The following is a 19554-nucleotide window of genomic DNA, read 5'->3' as shown; positions in this document are numbered from 1 at the left end:
GTGACGTCAGGGCTCATGAGGATGCGCAGAAGCATTTGTTGGTCCAGTGGGTTCTCTCCAATGGTCAGTTGGATGGTTCCCCTGTCGCTGCGTGACCTGGCAGAGTGACTAGGCATAGGCATTCTACATAAAATGGCGACGGGCGCTCCATCTGGTGACGTCAGGGCTCATGAGGATGCGCAGAAGCATTTGTTGGTCCGGCGGGTTCTTTCCAATGGTCAATTGGATGGATTCCCTGTCGCTGTGTGAACTGGCAGAGTGACCAGGCGTAGGCGCTCGATGTAAAACGGCGACGGGCGCTCCGGCTGGTGACGTCAGGGCTCATGAGGATGCGCAGAAGCATTTGTTGGTCCAGCGGGTTCTTTCCAATGGTCGATTGGATGGTTCGCCTGTTGCTGGGTGACCTGGCAGAGTGACTAGGTGTAGGCGCTCGATGTAAAATGGCGACAGGCACTCTGCACAAAATAAGTACTTCGTTAAAAGGCCGTTCGGTTGTTCGGGTGCTTGAAAAGCAGTCCAGGCAGCAGTCCAGACTGCTGCCTGGACTGCTTTTCGTTTTTGTTCGATGTTACTTGAAAAAAAAGTTTTATTATTTGTAATAGAGGTTTGAAAATTGAGTCAGTAGGAGAGTTCAAGCAGATTTCGTCTATGATTTTTGTCTAGCTGCTACAGTTCTTGAGTTATGTCCTACACAATGGCAGAATGGAGCATTCTTTCTGAGCACTTTCTTGTGTATTATATTTTCACAAAAAGCATCATGCTGTAGTGTATTTAGCTCTTTGTAGACTCCAAAGTGTCTATATGTATCCAAACAGCGTGTAGAATTAGTGGAACAATGCAAAAAAAAAAAGGATTAGTACGCTTCAACTCTTTCTCACAATCTGTGTTTTTACAAAGTACACACCAAGACCTTTCTTTCATTTCACCAACCCTGGGAAGTAGAGCATCCGAAAGGGCGCATGAAAATTAGACATGGTGTGCTTTCTGCATATAACTTAATACTTTTTGGAAGCACTCAATAGTAGTTTATTGTTTCTGCACCTGTTTAAGAGTGAAAAGGCATCCTTTTGGAGTTCAATGCAGTCGTGAACACTGCTGAGAGTCATCCATAACTTTAAGTCATCAGCATATAGAAGAAATAAAGAGTGTTGAATTGTTGAGGAAATGTTATTTATGAACAGTAGGAAGAGAAGAGCACCACGAACAGATCCTTGAAAGACTCCGCTACTGACCTCGTGCCTAACAGAACTCTGTCTATCAATGCCAATGAAGCACAATCTATTGCTTAAGTAATTTGATGCCAGGGCAGTGATGGATGATGGTATGTCCATTTGCGCGAGTTTTGTAAAGAGGCGTTCATGGCAAACATGTTTTACTTGGGTCTAAGTAGAGAGCACCTAATTTGCCCCTACTATGTACCACACTGGAAGCATGGGTCATAAATGTGACCAAGTTTGTTGTGGAGCACACCGTGATACACAGCCATGCTGTTCATCTATTAAAATGTTCTTAGCACTAACACAAAGCAGGGATGTAATACAGATTCAGATACTTCTGACGCAGCGCAGAGGATAGATATAGACCAGTAGTTAGCAACTGCACTTCTAGAAGCCAACTTGTCTATGGGCACTACCTGTGCTACCTTCCAAGCACCAGAAAACATACTAGACTTTACGTAACTATTAAAGACGGTTGTGAGAACAGGGACAAGTATGCTTCTATGCGTCTTAAGCAGTGCGGGAGGGATACCATCAGTGCAACAAGGGAAGGTGTGAGGCACTTCATACACTCGAAAACAAGGTCTTCATTGACAAATAGCATACACACCATACCAGAGTGAGAAGGAAGGTTACTTGAGGTAGAAGCATTTTCTAAGCCATATAAAGAACAGAAATGTTCTGCAAAGTCATCAGCAGTGTTCAAGAAAACATCGCCATTTTCATCAAGACATACATCTTCAGCAGTCTTTTTAGACGAGAGAGCGCACGCACGTAGCTCAAAAAATATTTTGACTTGCATGTCATGCTGGCTTCAGCACGTTCAATGTGGTCAGAGTGAACATTGTTATAATAATAATAATAATAATCCCAGTGGGAACCTGGCACTCTAGACAGCTCATAAGGCTAAACAAGAAGGCTGAGGCCCATACACTACAATGTCTGATAGCCAGCCATCTAGAGAATTTGCAGGGTGCAGAAGACACACATGCACACACTTGCTCACTTGCAGAACATGTGACACACAAACAGGCCAAGAACTGGGCAGTTGACAGCTACACAATGTGCAGATTTAGTGTTTCCAGTGGTGTAAGATGGAGTGCACTAAGTGCACCAATTTAGTCTGGTCGCAAGGAAGGGGAGTCTGAATGGCCATGGAGGTGAAGAGAAAGCTCTGTATGCCAGATATAAAATGCAGTTGCGGTGTCGGGCCATGCGGACATGATATGGCTCAGGATGTGCTGACCGCTTGTTCAGACAGACTGAAGAAAGATGAGTGCTGTCCAGAGAACTGTCAGGCATCCTGCAGAGTAGATGGGCTCGTGCAACGTCGTGCTAGTATTGCAAGGTGTGCCACTTGAGGGCTTTGAGGCAATCCTCGTAGGCTGGCATGAGCTTGAAATGACCGAAAAGATGGGAGTAGAGGATGCCTGTTGGCTGGCGCTGAACCCCCCAAGTTTGTCAGCAAGGCGAGTTTGGTACTGGGACTATACCGATAACCAGTACTCAAACTGTGGCAGAATGGGAGAAGTGTAGAGTGCTTTGAAAACCTCAGGTTCACAGGGAAGAGAGATATGGGACACAAACCCCAGAATGTGACGAGCCTTCAACAGAGTGCTGGTGACATGTGTGAAAAAGTCTTCGCACAGAAGAGCTGAATGCTACATCCAGAATCAGAAGAGTTTGAACAGTGTTTATAGGGGTGCCTCCAAGGAACTAGGCTGGGCATAGAGTTTCATATTAGTAGAACTAGAGGGAAATCTGGTGCTGCAATCGTTCAACCATCATGGGAATGATAGGAAGTACAGGCTACAGATTGGCATTCTGTTGACTGGCGAACCAGTCTACAAGTATTTTTTGGCAGTTTTGGCTTCGTTCCAAGTGCAGTCGCTATTCGCAACTCCAGCAATTCATGCGACACCTAGCGGCAGTAGGGAGAAATGCCATACGGAGGTCCAATCGCCGTGTGTGCCGTAGAGGCTGCTGTCGCAGACGGAAGAATGGAGCTGCTAGCAAAGAAAAATCGAACGGCCAAGCAGTTATGCTGTGTTCCTCGGTGCGTGCCAGCGAGATGGAAGGACAGCGATATTTCCGTTCACGCATTTCCCTCCGAGTCGAAAGGCTGAAGCCGCAGAACCAGGTGGATCGCTAACATCCGCATCGGCAAGGCTGTGACGCTGACAGTGACTGTTTGCTCACGGCATTTTGCACGGGATAATTTCTCCTTACCAGGTGAGACACTATTGTGAGCTTGTGAACTCGAACCTAATGCATGACCATTGTGCATGGCCATTATACATGTCGCTGTGTCACCTTATGTAAACACGTTTCACATTGCGAGCACTGGCGATTGGGTTATGCATTATTTGCTGCATATGTTAGCCGCAACGCGAAATTCGAGCACAGGTTCGAGACCTGTCACAGCGGTTTCTCCGAGGAACGTCTCCTCTGCACTCGTTAACCACACTGGCTGTAATTAGAGCTCATGTTCGACGCTTCACAGCGGTTTCTGCGAGGAACGTCACCTCTGCGCTCGTTGGCTACACCCGGCTGTAACTCGGGAGGCTTTTGATGCCCAGCACGTCTCGCGCAACTTATACGGGCGTCGGAGATTCAAATGTTTACGAATGATGTACTAGCAAGTTCGGGAAGTGTTGAGTGTAAACGTGCCACGTATGTGGCATGCTAAAGCGGAATAAATATCATGCGTGGCGCGGATGAACTTGCAGCACAGGCGCATTGCACACGGGCACTTCCCAGCGCGACTGATTACGAATTTGCCACTTGCACTCGAGAATCTCCGACGCGCTCAAGAGTGGCCATATGACACTGGTATTTTGCACCGACGGCGAGCCTATCACGTTCATTGCAGAAGTTTGCCACTTACGCGACAGCCACATGTCAATTTTACACACGTTTGCTAGTTGCGAGGAAAATTTACGGCGTCCGTCGTCTACTGACGTGTCGCATATGTATGTGCAGTATTAGTACCTAAGCTAGCTTTATCTGTGTTATTAAATCATCCCCAAGTCAGTGGCAAAACTACTCCGGTCATGTGGTGGTGTTTGCACCTGTGTACTTTGCGTTATGAGCAGCTTTCAACTACGTTTTGCAGATGCTACATTCGGTGTACAACGTTGCATTGCCTTGCACACTCAAACCGTGCTTCATTTCCTTTCAAATGCTTTTTTATAAATATTGTGGCCTTGTTTCTGAGGTAAAAAGAAAAAAATTTTGGGTGCAGCCCATATTGAGGCACAATAAAGCATAAACAATTCATTTATTTTTTCAGATGTAGCATGTCAAAGACAGCGGCTGAAAAAAATGCAATACCAACTGAAAACCTGCCTAGGACGTCATGTTATGATGAGAACAAGGATGCTCATATGAAAGAGCTTTCACTGGCAAGACTTCGCTGACGTGCGTATCGGTCAGCCAGAGTAAGTTAATTTGACTGCATGGTGCAGCACTTATACGCTTATGGTACACACACCATGTCTACAAGCATGCAATAGATGTCAACACCTTTTAATGCATTACAGAATGAATCAAGCAAAGAAACTGCTGCCTCCCCATTAGAAGCAAAGGTGTTGCTCCATGCACCTGTCAGCACGACCACCATGGTAAATTGGCTGCCTGCAAATTGTGCACACATTGCTTCACCCCTAATTCCTTGGGATTAAACTCTGACATTGCAGGACGATCTCCCATCCCCTGACAGCAACAGCATGGACCAAATAAGTGACAAAGGAAATATGGTAATTTCTTTTTGTATATGTATGTGTTGTGGTAGCTGTCTTTACCTAGACGGTGGCATGCTTTCTGGATTTACATCGTAAAAGCATTGTAGCACATGGTGTGTGATGGGTGCATATTAACTGCAACTTGTGCACACATTTCTTAACCACTGGTTTCTTGAACTGAACTCTATCTGACATTGGAGGACGATTTCCCATCCCCTAACAGCATGGACCAAAGCCTTGCAAACACCATAAGGGACAAGGACATAGCAAATATGGCAATTTATTTTTTCGATATATTTGTGATGTGGTAGCTGTCTTTACCTAGCCAGCAGCATGTTTTCTGGATTAACTTCGTGAAAGGATTGTGGTGCGTGATGGGTGCAAATTAACTGATGCAAAAAGCCTGGCTTTCCTACTTCCAACATTGAATTTAACACATTGACGTGCATTATTGGAATGACAAAAAGAAGCTGCATCTCGCGTCAGATATGTCTGACATTATAACTCTTGCTTTTGTTTTGTGACAGGAATGTGCTTGCCAACCTGGCCCCCGGACATTAATGGTAGAGTACTCAAGAGAAGAAAAAGACGTGGCAAATTTCCAAATAGAAATGGCTTCAGGAGCAAGGCTTACAGAAAGCAAGGCTGACCAAGTGACATCGGGTACTTTTCCACAGAAGTTTGTGAACACGATAAATAGTAGCAACGTGAATACATTCACAGGCCTGCCATCATTCGATGTTCTGAATGCTCGTGTGACGTGCTACACAAAAATTCATCCACTTTCAGGACGGCACCAGTTATGTGTAAAAACAATTGCATTGACATTGGTGAAACTGAAGCATAATATTTCCACTGCATTCTTGAGTCACCTTTTTAACTGTTCTCAAACTACATGTAGCAACATAATTGCAGAGACTGCTCAGTTGATGTCTGAAATTTTAAAAGTAACTGTGGCTGTGCCACCAAAAGATGTTGTTGAACATTTGCCTGTCTGTTTTAAACACTTCAGTAATGTGCGTGTCATTGTAGATTGCACCGTAATTCCTATTAGCCAGCCCAACTGTTTGCGATGTGCATTACAGACCTACCCCTTCTATAAGAAAGGTTTCACGGTTAAATATATGGTGACTTTTACAACAAGTGGTCTTAGTGCCTACATAAGCCAAGGATATGGAGGCCGCACCTCAGACAAGGCCCTGTTTGAGCAAAGCTGCCTCGTCAAGCAACTAGACCCGATATCAGATGCCATAATGGCAGACAGTGGCTTTCTTATTGACGACATTTGTGCGGACAACTTAATTGAGTTAATCAGGCCTCCACTCAGCAAACAAAAGCAGATGTCAAAGGGTGATTCACTTAGGACACAAAAGATAGCATCAGCAAGAGCTTACGTAGAGCGTGCTATGCAGCGAATGAAAATATTCCGTGTTGTCAACAAGAATCCCATGGAGCATGGTGGGATTACTTGACGACATTGTCATAATAGCTGCAGGCATCACAAACCTTTCATCACCGATTTTAGCAACACATCGATTTTTGTGAGTCCTGCATCAATACATTTCCCAAACGTATTATGTGCATCGTAAAAGTGGTTCGTGCTTTCCATGCAAGGAATTTTAAAAAACTTTACAGGAGTGGAAGCGCCATGTTCCTTACCAGCAGAGGTGAAGCCAGAGCTTGCCCTTATTTTACATTTGAAATAGACCTTCGTTGGGTTGTCCTCTTACAGATCAAGTGGTTTGGCTCTGGTAATGTAATTGCATGGCTAATTAGAAACTAAAAGCATGTTGTTCCTGTCAGAAGTATTATCTTCCTCTGAGTATTGATTACGTTATTTCTGAAACAATTTACCAAAAATTTCAGGCTTCATCTTAAAACCAGTAACACTAAGGTACACGTCAGCCAGTCTCTGTACGGCAAAATAAGTCACGTTAAGGGGGTTGAGACATCAAATTTTTGGCTTGCGCGTTCTTTGTTTCAAACGTTTCTTATTGCTCCAGGAAGCATGGTGCACACTCGAATATTCTTATAGTCTCAGTAAATAAGTTAATATTGCATTATTTATGTGAACAATTTTCAGTTTCGGTTTGTGGGCGCAGAGTTGGACAGTGATGTCAATGTCTAGAAAGCTTGGTCACGTGGGCCCACCAAGCTGTGACGCGCACACTGCTGCATCAGCTGGTCTCGCACACACATTCTGTACCAGTGCAGGCAAACAAAACCACGCCGACAGTTGTCTGGGCTAGCTGCAGCAGCTCCAATTACGACTCTACGACTGACGCAGCTCATTGCCCTCTAGATTCAAGCCTCTCTAGGCTTGCCCGGTGCTGTGGGTCACCACTCATTGCACGTCACTCTAATGTGGTATGACGTCACTAAAATTTTCGTTGTGCTTCCAACACAGTGACATCGGTGTCAATCGCGGTAGCGATGGGTTTCGATCACGAGAACGAGCATTTAGGCACTCTTTGGAAGAGAATGAAAACATACTTTAAACTTTTCTAGCACTTCATGTTGAGTGTCTTTGCATACAGAGGAAGCCTACAGTATGCTTCTTATAGCCTCAAAATTTGGTGTCTCAACCCCTTTAAACTAGTGGGAAGTGTGAGGAAAGCACTTCTTTTCCTTCATTGAAAAATAATCTTTTATAGTGCCCCTCCTAAAATGGTGTTGTTGGTTCACTTTTGGCACATAAATTCCCCTCCAACAATTTTTTTATATTCCTTGTTTCCATTGTGTACTTCCTTACTATAGCCTGTTCTAATGTTTTGTTTGCATTTTTTTACATCTCCACAATCTTGTGTATTGTTGCAGCCCATTTGAACTTAACATGTGTTGCTACATTGCCTGAGTTTATTTTTCTTTGTTAGGAAAACTTAATTGTGCATGGCCTCGTAAGGGCCCCTCACCAGGCCCTATTGCAAATTTTGGTTATACACTGGTATATGTAAGGTGTCGTCTAGAAAGCCTTTTTTTCGAAGATTTTCAAATTAATTCACCCGATGTCACTTGGACAACCTTGGTTTCTGTAAGCCAAGTACCTGAAGCCATTTCTAACAGGAAATTTGCCACATCTCGGGAAATGGAAGAACCTGTCCTGTTACCATGCTGCCAGAAGGCAAGCATTACTACCAGCAGACATTTTGTCTCTGCCTCGACTAGGGTGCGCAAGTGTTCTTTCCCTGCCTTCTCCAATACCAAAGCGAAAAGACCATGTCACATGAATGTGTCGTACCCCGCATTTTTAAAAAAATTCTTCACAATTCCAGTGGCACGTTTGCATATTCGGCATTAGGTGATTCACCTGAAGTCATGTGCCATGGCTGGCGATATTGCAAGTAGCCTGTATTGCATAGAGGCATTTGTGCGTGTGACCTTGGCTCCATCAAAGCGTGGCGGCCTTGAGAGTAAGTGCGGTCTTCTGTTTGGAAATTCAGCATTTTTTATGCCACTCAGCCATTTCATATTTTTCAGACACGGTCGTTGCCATGTGATCTACATGCTGCACTTGTTTGCATTGGCCAAACCTGCAGACTTCAACTTCAACACACTTTTTGTAAATTAGCAATGCACATTCTTTTGCAACTTGTATTCTTCATTGAAGTGCTGATTTACGCTACGCATTCTGATGCAAGTTTTCATCTTATGGTATTCCGAGATATTTGCAGTTCACTTATGATCTGTGTGCATAGAGTTGTGGTTATTCTTCAATGGCTGTTCGTTGTCCCTTGCCTTACTTGTATTTTTTCACAAAATAAACCACATGCATTCAATATTTTGTTCATTGTACTTAGTGTAAAGGTGTTTGCCTCATACGTATTACTCAAGCCCATTTTTGTTGCACTTTTTAGCATATGAGGGTATATCTTGCCAAACAGAACATGAGAAGTAACATGGAACAGTGTCAAACCTGCATACGATGAGTGTTTAAAAAGTTTGGCCACCAGAGTTGAGTACCCTGAAAGAATGGTTTGATTCAAATGACCCCAGCTGGTATATGTACCATAATTTATGCTTCTTCCCAATTTGTTGAATACAGTGCAAATGGATGTCCTGGGAAGCATAACTAAACCACTGGTAATACAACATGGGGAGACACTCGTGCAGACTTAACATCAGTGAATGATAATTATTGACCTCCAGAGAGCATATAGAGCTGTCCTTACTATCAACATATCAATAAATGGAAAGTAAGTAACATAAAAGTTTAACATGCACTTAAAGCACTTAACAAACACTTAAAGGGGCACTGAAACACTTCCGACTGATCATAGTTACCTCACTACAAAAGGACATCGCCTGCTGCAAAAATTTTTCGAATCATTGAACTGTAAGCGGAATTAGTAGTTATTGCACTGATGCATTGCTTTCTCCTTTCACCTCAGCTAGTGTGCTGGAAGCTACACGGTGCATGGCAAGGTAGCAAGGTCCTGGTCAAGTTTTTTTTTTTTTTACACATTGCTACTTGTGGTTCAGGCATGTGTGGCACTCTCTAAACGCGAGATGGACGCCTGGAGCTACATCACTTAGAGACCAATAAATACACACGGCTGTCTGATCGTCCTGCGAACAGAGCTTGTGGTGATCGTGGTATCTATATTATGCAGCATGCCAGTTTCAGGGCCCCTTTAAGAAGGGCACAAACAAAGACAACAAAAGTTGGTTTCATGAGTTCTGCCTGAGTCGCCACTGATATCACGCAGTTGCTCGTGCACAAATTGTGAAACAATAACGTATGAGCCATAGGAGAACAGTCATGTCGGCAAAAAAAAAAAAGCAGGATATGTATAAGCAGGATAGGTAACCTCAAGCGCCACAGCACAAGGTGAAGCTAAGTTGCAGTTTGGCACATAATAGGATCCCTTCTGCTTACAACGGTGCACGCACATGAACATTTCACTTTATACGATCTTTGCAATATGAACAGCATTGAAACGCAATGTAGAGATGAAACATTAAAGGGACTGACAACTACACCAAATGTTCCAGGATAAGGTGCCAGGAGAAACAGCCGAGATGTGCTTGCACTTTTGCGACAATCCAGCAGTGCACGAGCACTTTGCCTCCACGATCGATGGGTCCCGGAATGCGTCGGCGATTCTCACCACAATCTCGTGCGGGTCCGCTGTCACGCCGGAGGTTTGTACACACGCGTGACCACTTCTACTTAATTACTCACTGTACCACTGGTACCGACTAAAATGAGGTGCTCGGCGTCCACTACCCGTTCTCCTCCCACAAAACAGCGCAAATTAACATCGCAGTGCAACAAACAATATTTTCACCAAGGGCAGCGTACGTGGGGACCTCCGTAAAGCCGCCATACTGCACAGTGTAGCCAGACCGGGCCAGGCTTTGCAGCGCCCCCTAATGTTGATTTGAGTTGCGAATAACCTGCAGTGGGACAGTGCAACGCAAAGCTCTCTGCCTTTGTTCTGTTGCTCGAAGTGGCGATAGCGCGCTGGGCCAGTGGCTGGGACGCTGTTTATGTCGCGGTGTGGTGTCGAAGCCCTGACGAGAAAGCGACAGCATAGTAAACGTTGAAAGAAGCTGTTTTGACCATTTGAACCTTGCTTTGTGAAGTGTGTTAGGTTGGCACTGTAGCATTACGTGCTTTATGAAACTTCAGAATAGGAAAAAGAAGGCACTACTGATACAAGACATGGACAGTTGTACTTCTAGTGGTTTGACAATCAAATTTTATTGAAGGCTTCATTATGCAATGCTTGTTTACGTGCTCATTGAAATGCGTGTTTTTGTATTTGGAGAACACATACTTACTTGTGGTAGGAAAGGTTGTTGCTTCCTGGCTGTAGTCTAGTGTTGCAAAATGGGTAAGTGCAAAGCCACGCCATAACGCTTCAGAAGTGGTAAAATAAAATGAAGCATACTTGTAGGAGGCCTCAAGCATCCCTGTTAGTAGTGCAGCAGATGTGCTTAAAGGTACTTTAGACGTTCAGCAATCATGACAGCTGATGCAGCCTTTTGAAAGAGCAAGAGAGTTTGCAAGTGCCTGTCATCTGCGAGAAAAGTCTCGCGTTTGCAGCGAGCAGGTGTCGTAGCAGACGACACTTGTAGCACTTCTCTCAAGGGCGCAACACTTTCTCACAATGCAACATTTTTATTTTCATAAATACTTGACGAGTATTTTTATATAAGTACATGCACGGTTGTTATTGCTGTTGCAAAAATAAATAATTATTCTCTGGCATTAAATCAGGAACAGAATCGCATAAGAATGCATACCCTGGTGTGCCCTGTTGATAAACCATAGTAAATCGTCCTTCAATCTCCAAGTCATACAAAGTTTATGTAGCGTATTGTACATTATATAAGTTACTGCAGAAAGAAAATTAGATTTTAAGCCATAATATTTGAGTATAGCTTCGTTCACTGCACCGCAAGCAAATGCCACTAGTCTAAAGATCGAAGTCAATCCAAAGCCTGTACTTCCCGTCATTCCCATATAGGTTGAGGCAATGCTCATGAGACTCTAGCACCACATTTCCCTCTAGGGTACTTATTTAGAAATTCTATGGAGGCTGGACATGCTGCAGTTTTGTTGTGGGTGATGTGCACGGCAGCACTTTTTTTCAGTGCTAATGTGAAGTTTGTTATTGCAGGCCCAGTCAATCACCATCAGAAAATGTTCTTGAAGGTGAGCAGAGGAGGCTGGGGAAGGAATTGGAGCTACAATCATGGTGCTGTTGGCGTTCTGGACAAGCAGGCTGTCAGCTTGAATCGGCATATCATTCACATGAAAAAAAATTTGGCAGAGACACTTAAAGTGACCCTGAAATGATGCTAACATTCCAACTATTACGAACATCATTTGTTTGCCATAAAGGTGGAAAAATTATCGATGACGCGCCCTGGGCAGCCAATCGGATAGCTCGCCCACATGACGTCAATTGGGTGATTTACATCATATGGGTAGGGGCGGATGAAAATTCCGCCAAGCAGTGTGCTGCGATCGACAGCGATGTACATTTTTAAAACCTTATAATAAATTACACGGCACTTAGATGCGTCAGTTAATGATCAGAAGGACCTACTCTAACTACTCAGTGTGTTTGTAGAAAAGAGCATTATTGTAATTAATTTAGTTACTTTTTAGGATACTTTTGAGGCACGCTCACTGCGCCTGGCATGTAACGCAGTTAGCGAAATGCAGTTCGGCCGTGTGACACAGTTTTGCGTGTACAGAACCTTACTGGGACAAGTTCATGATGCTTTCTCTGATCCCCACCATTATTGTGACCAATTTCGTTACTTTTTGGGGTACCGTTGAAGCACACTCACTGTGCCTGTCATGACGCAGCAAAAAGCAACTTGGCCATGGTGACAAAGTTAGTTTGGCATGTACTGAATCTTAGTGAGACAAGCTTGCGACACTTTTTATGACCCTGCAGCAACATATACCTTCTTTCGGTACTCACGCTTGTGGAAAATGCAAAGAGCAATTTCCAAGAGTGGTAACACGGGAGTGTGTTGCTTGCACCGGCAGAACACGCAAATGATAACGCCAAGGCGCTCTAACACTAGGAACTTGTAACTCGAAAATTCTGTCTTCTGAACAACCGAAAACAGGCTTTATACACAAGCATTTGTCTCGAGTCCGAGTAGAAGGAATTCTGCGAGCATCTAGAATGGCCTGGTTAAGAGCCTGTGTTGTGGCCACTTCTGTGTATAATAACATACTATCGCGTCGGTTGAAGCCAAGTTCTTTTAGAAATGCACAGACACCTGTGTATTGGTGCAGGAAATAACCGAGAATGGGGGAATGCTAGGAAATCTGATGTTTTCATGATATGTACGGTATTGTCTGGGATGAGTTGGGTATTTCCTATGCCATGCATGTAAAAGCAAACTGCTTTTGTTTGTAATGCCACCCGTTCACCACTTCCACATGCTTCGCCTCTACACGCACTATCTCTATAAGGTGTAACTAAAATGACACATGCTTGTAATTGACTTTTTTCAGCTGACATCCAGTGGGGCTTCATATGGGAACTACTGTTGCTTACCTAGTGCCACAACAAAAAGCCCTGAATGAGCATTTATATAGACCAAAATAAACATTTCCTCATTTCACACTGCGTCTTACGTCTTCTATATGAAATTGCACATGGCACATATTTGATGGAGGCTTGTAAAGATCATTCGCAATCATTAATAATTCCACACCAAGACTGCACGTGGTTGAGCAGCAGAAGCAAAAAAAAGAATCGCTGCGCTGATCAGCGCAGCTGGCGTAAGGCGTTCCAGCTAGTGTTCAAAACATGCGCACCAAAGAGTGAAAGTGTTGTTCAGGTATTAATGTCGGCGGCTTGGTGCTCTGCAGTCAATTCAGCCGCTGGGCTGTATGGGAGTGTCCGCTCTTGTTGAATCCTTTCTCTATGGTACGACTTTTAGGTGACAAGCGAATGCAACAGCCGTCTCCATTGCGACGCTTGTCGCCGTCGTGGGCAAAACCTCTTGCATGAGGTTTATGCTTTAACCTGTTGGCGATCAACACTTTTGACATGAAGGCACATGCTCACACATGCCAACCTATGCCAGTGGTTGGCCTTAAAGGGACACTAAAGGTTACTATTAAGTCAACGTGGACTGTTGAAATACCATCACAGAAACCTCGAAACGCTTGTTTCGTGCCAAGGAGAGACTTATTTTAAGAGAAAATGCGTTCTGAAGCGTCCGCGTACCTCTAGCGCAGTTCAAATCGCCCGCCCTCCGATCGAGGAGTACTGACATCATGGTCTCATAGTGACGTTGCACCATTGGTGAGTAGAACGGCGTCCGCAGATGGCGCTACGGCATTTCTGCGCAAAATGCGAACGCGCGGCCAGAAACAGAGCCAAGACAGAGCCGAGAGCAGAGCGAAAGCGGGAGTATGGTGGCTAGCGGAAGGAGAAACAAATTACGTGCCACATTACGTCCCATGGCACACGGAGAGTCCGTTTTCGTTGAACTATAGGCTGCGGCGAGCTCGCAGCGTGGTCGGCGTGGTCTATGAGAAGCGACGAGCCTTTTCGGACTCGCAACAGGGCATAAAAATGTGCGAATCGACGCAAAACTCGGCCTAGAAACGTGCTTCGCCACAGCCAGGGCTCAATACGACCCAAGCAGGCACGACCCAGATGTCGTTTCCCGCACCGCCACCAGGCGCCGCTACTATACCTCAAACTCCAGCGCAAGACGCCCATAAGCTGGTACTTCATTCTATGACGCTAACTTCGACGCTCGTCGCAATGGACCCTGACACCGACAGATTAGCTCGCGATGGTGGGCTCATCTTCAGCGATTTGAGCACCGACGAGCGCGACCTGCTGCTGAGGGCTCGCACTGCCGGCGTCGTTGCGTACTACGACGGCGGCCTCGACACCGGCTCTCCGGAGCGGGAAAGCAACGAGGGCTTCCCACGACATCACATGGATGTGGCATTCTCGCTGCTTGTTCCAAATGAAAGTTTCGCGAGCCAGCAGAACCCTCACAGCACGACGCGATAACGAAGCTACTGAAACTCCAAAGCGTGCGCGGCGCAGAGTCGAGCGCGCAGAGTCGAGCGAAAACGAAACCTTTCGAACACCCATATTACTGAAGGGCAACGTCAAAATGTTATTTTTTCTTAGAATCGAATAGACGTAGACAAGTAGCATTTTTTTCCGTCTTATAATCGAATGAAATGATATTTTTAATCCGAGTAGTTGAGTATTAGTAACACAAATTATGAGGAGTCCTTTCGTCATCGGGCTAGTACCGGAATGTCGCTGGGGGGTCTCAAATCGTGTCATGCATTTACCTCAATTTCTCGGTTACTAAAGTCTGTTCGCGATTATATTGACGCCTTAGACGTTCTAGAACATTGCTCTACCACTTTAACTTGAGTTTCTGGTAACCTTTAGTGTCCCTTTAAGGCAAAAAGCAAAAAAAGCATCCAGGGGAAGCCTCTGCTTTTCTGGTTCGCATCATACGTCTAACAGTTCATGCAATAAATTCAACATTTTATTTGGTGCTACCCAAATGTGGGAACTTGCATAAGACAATGAAGGACAGTAGACTTGGGCAACACTGCAAAATCGTTGCTCAATTGCTCCATCGAAGCTGTTTCTTGCAAGCAGTTGCATTAAGTTGCCTACGATTAAACTACACTTTAAAATATTTCTCACATGACTCACCCATTTGAAAAATTATCTGCATACAACACTTCCTTGAACACTTCAGAAAGGTTGAACAAAGGCTGCACTTCACTTACACTTCTAATTTCCCATGCATATCAACCATAACGTTCCCCCCATTTTCAGCAAATTTTATCTTATTGACTCTTAGTTTTTTCCAGCACAGCTAGCCAAATTCGTGGTTCGGAAGTAAATTTTGCAACCATGAATGCACATAAACTCCCCCAATTTTTAGTACTTGAGAGCTAATTTCTATGCTGTTCTCAAAACACGCTTATAACTTTATGGAGCGCCTGCATAAAAAATTACTGTAAAGGCTCTAGTTAACCCACACACATTGAAGAAATTTTTTTCAATACCCATATTTAACCGACACTCTTCAAACTTTACCAACGAACCACTCATAAGATTACCCAAGAAGAAAGGGGGTTAACCGAGGGGCCCAATATTTATTAATCATATCATAAGAAGCCAACAAACAAAGACACCATGGACAACACAGGGAAATTACTTGTACTTACTAATTGAAATAAATAAATTATATTAATGGAATTGAAAGTGGATGAAAAAACAACTTGCCACACGGGAGGAATGATCCCAAGTCTTCGCATTACGTGTGATGCTCTACCAATTGAGCTACCGCGACGCCGTCTTTCCATCCACTTTCTGGGGTATTTATGTGTTACTACTAGAACTAACCCTGGGAGTGTTAGCCAGCACCACCACTCACAAACCTTGACGGCGGATGGGCAACCTCCTTTCTGCCGCAGGCATTTCTTTATTTCAATTAGTAAGTACAAGCAATTTCCCCTGTGTTGTTCATGGTGTCTTTGTTTGTTGCCTTCTTATGTCATAAGATTACCCGTATTTCCATAAAATGTGAACTTTATGGCATATGGAGTTCTTTAAAGACATTGGGTAAGCTTTTTACACAGTTCATAAAATACACTTGTAAAGCTCTGGAACACCTGTATTAGTCATTTGCTGCAAAGGCTATATTAACCTACACACTTCAAACCTTATGCACTCATCACACAGTACACGGCCCTTGCTCTCTCCAAACATAAAATTGATGCCACCTTTTTCACATACGCATTTCACATAACACATCTAAAGAAGCAGAAAACGAGGGTGTAGCTTTCATTTAGCCTCTAATTAAACCAGACTACTTCCAAGATTTCCCTGCGCATCACCCAAAATAAGCCCCACATTTCTTCTAAAATAAACTCGGTGAATGATCAAATTTTTGGGAGGACACTGAAAACAGGCATATAATAGAGTGTCCCAGCTAAAGTTAGCCAAGCTCTTAAATATAAAATAGAGAATATACAGGATGCAACCAATCGTATTCTTTCAGCAGTGACGTACCGCACCAGGAGGATTTTTGCATAATTGAACAGGTGATAATTAGATGAGATTAATTAATGAACTTTAAATTAATGACTAGAGGGTGTGAATTTTGATAGAAAGGTAATAATTGTTTTAAAACACCCGATTTAGTTGTTTTCGTGTGCTATGTCTCATGTAATTATTTTTTCCGTGTTACAGAGAAATCACCAAATCTGGAAATAGCCACATGATCCTGTATCCCTACGCCTTGATGAGAGAACGAGGCAATGAGAACCAAGGAACACAATGAACATTTTCTCCAGAAATGCAAAGTCGTGCAGCATCGACAGACAGTGAACAGTGGCTTCAAGTTCAAGCACTTACTCACTCGGAAATATATCATCTGGTGATGAGACAGGTGTGGAACAGGACCATATCGTTCACAGGTGCAAACAAGTACAGCCCATGTCAAGGCTGTTTAGAGCGCGGGAGCAATGCGCTTCTGAGACCTTTGGTGCTGCATGCCTCAAGAAACAAATGAAATAGTTGCTTCTGAGCATGTGCTGCCCGGAGTACAAGGCATCACTATATGTGGTCATAGCCTTGTGCTTTGCGCATCTCCCCCCTTCTGATGACTTAGCCCGCTGATGGGTCGTGTGATTACTCTAATAAAGAGCCATTCCTGTTGCTATGCCTTCACAGCCTGGTGGCTCCCCCTATCAGCAGATAGATTTATCTGAACGGGGAGCTTCACAATGTAAAAAGCTACGACCGCGAGTGACGATTCCCTGTCCACTTGACAGCACATGCCAAGAAGAAACTATTTCATCTTCTTAAATTAGGCAGTGCCAATGGTCTCGAAAGCATATCACTTGCGTGCTCTAGCCAGCCATGAAAGGGGCTGACAAACATGAATACTTTGTTTTGCGCTAAGCAAAGTATTCATGGATTCGCACCAACTAGCCCGCCAACGCATTGTGCTGACAAACACTTTGTGGAGAAAGAGTTCTGTGCAGTGCACGTGATAGGCCTTGTTTCTGTTGTATGTGCCTGCGGTGTTGGAATGCCTCAAGTTTATACCAAACTGGGCATTTTCCAGTGAAGATTTGTCCAAATTTGTAATGTGCTCTACATTAGCAAATAGTCTTTAAACATGAACAGTGTTCATCACAAACATCAAAGAAGGTTTGGCTTGCTTCCTGCACAGATTCCACAAATTTTTTTCAGGCCCATGCTGTGTGATTGGTTACCACTGACCTGATAATGATAACTGCTGATGATCTTACATCTCAAAGACACAGTTCGCTTATGAAAAGTGCCGCAGTGAAGACCTCCTGATCACTTTGAAACCGACAATGTTCGTTCAACATGCACCAATATCAGAGTTCATGAATATTTGTGCATGTCATCCGCATTGGAATGCAGCTGCTCTGATTATGTCTAAGAGTAGAAACATTTACCTCTAGCAGAGTTCCTAGTTGAGTGTTAATGCTTGACGGGCATAACACAATGTCAAATTTAGCATGCAAATGTTCATTTTGTGCTGCGTTTATAAGGTTGTCGTTGCAATATTGCAAAACGGGTGGAAACAGCGAAAGAACGACAACACACACATATTCTTCTGCGTAGCGTCGTTTTTGCGCTGCTTTCACCATTTTCGATCCTGCTTAACCAACTAGCCCAGCGTTACACACTTCTGCAATTCTTTCTCAATGTGTATGACAACTTGCAAGACCGCTTGCCTAGGAAGCTTGACAAGTGGTTTGCATATTGCAGAATCTTTGACAGTAGTTTAAGCCATACATAACGAGCATCATTGTTTATGTGTGTCGTTCATACGCGTCATGCAAACAGGAACCATAATGAGTAAGTGCCGAAGCAGTAATAAGTTGCACGCACACCAGGCGTACTTATTCAACAAACCCTGCGCGGCTGCAGCGACAACGCTGTTGGCCTCGGCGATGCGGCGGAGTTGCTCCCGACTCGGGTACAGCGTGGGCACCGCGCCGGCCCTGGCACTCAGAAACTTGCCCCCGATTCGCCTGAGCCAGTTGGACGTAAAATGCAGCGTGCAGACGAAGCCGGTGTGGCTATCGGGCTCCCAGTAGGCTTTGTCGGGGCATCCGCGCACGAAGTCGATCCAGGCATGGTACACCTCCGCGTGGGTTCTCAGGTCTGGCAGCGGGAGAAGCACAGCGTTCGCTGCGCTCCGCAGGCCGCACACGGCGCAGCGCGGCGCTTTCATGTTTTCCTCCAGCATATCGGTGCTGGCGGCCACTTGGGCTGTCAGTTCCGCACCCGCACGGCAAAACGTTGAAAGGTGCAAAGCACCAACGCAGGGTCGCGCCTTTCTGCGTTTTCGCAAAATGTGCCTTTGTGTGACAAGACCAAGACAAGACGCTGTCAGTCGCGGGCGAGCTGTCACTTCGCCACAAAGGCCATGCACGCACTTCAGGGCCGGCGGATAAGCGTTGTCACTGCGCACAAACTAGCACAAAAACAACTGCAACTTGTGGCAATGCTGCGGCTGAAACGACGAAAATCGGTGCAGTTGCACGCGTCGCATTGTGATTTGGGAGCGCTCCTTCGCAGGAAGGTGATAGAATAAAAAACCAACGGAAGGTTCGTACTGTGCCATCGCCCTCTGCAATCGAAGAGTGTACGGTGGAATAAGCATGTCTAGCAGGAAGGCGCGCGACGACAACAAATATTGGCGGCGCTGTGATAGAAGTAAATAGAAGTAGAAGGCCAATGAGAAGGCTAGGTGGCGCGCGCCGCCGCCGCCCCATTCAAAGGGTTGACCACAATCATCCATCCATCAATCCATTGGCTTGCCTTGGCCAATTTCCGGACAGGCCGCCATTGGAATCTGAACCTGGCAACGTTTAAAGGGACACTAAAGGTTACCAGAAACTCAAGTTAAAGTGGTAGAGCAATGTTCTAGAACGTCTAAGGCGTCAATATAATCGCGAACAGAGCTTTAGTAACCGAGAAATTGAGGTAAATGCATGACACGATTTGAGACCCCCCAGCGACATTCCGGTACTAGACCGATGACGAAAGGTCTCCTCATAATTTCTGTTA

General features: G+C 44.7%; 1 protein-coding gene and 1 long non-coding RNA gene across 3 annotated transcripts in view; one reads left to right on the top strand and one right to left on the bottom strand.

Moving 5' to 3' along the window:
• The window catches only part of LOC142590654 (uncharacterized), an 83655-nt gene extending 64475 nt beyond the window's left edge, over positions 1–19180 (bottom strand). For both annotated transcript variants that reach the window (XM_075703032.1, XM_075703033.1), the window contains exon 1: positions 18394–19180. In XM_075703032.1, the coding sequence (XP_075559147.1) occupies positions 18394–18730 (337 nt within the window). In that variant the 5' untranslated portion in view covers positions 18731–19180. The remainder of the gene's footprint in view (positions 1–18393) is intronic.
• Positions 4740–5237, top strand: LOC142591640 (uncharacterized). Its single transcript, XR_012830468.1, has 3 exons — positions 4740–4840; positions 4916–4975; positions 5161–5237. It is a non-coding gene; the product is annotated as an uncharacterized LOC142591640 (long non-coding RNA).
• Positions 19181–19554: the final 374 nt, after the last annotated feature.

The sequence above is a fragment of the Dermacentor variabilis genome, chromosome 8 (assembly GCF_050947875.1).
Source record: "Dermacentor variabilis isolate Ectoservices chromosome 8, ASM5094787v1, whole genome shotgun sequence".
Classification (NCBI taxonomy): domain Eukaryota; kingdom Metazoa; phylum Arthropoda; class Arachnida; order Ixodida; family Ixodidae; genus Dermacentor; species Dermacentor variabilis.
Note: the sequence above shows the minus strand (reverse complement) of the source record. Positions and strands in the feature narration are given on the sequence as shown.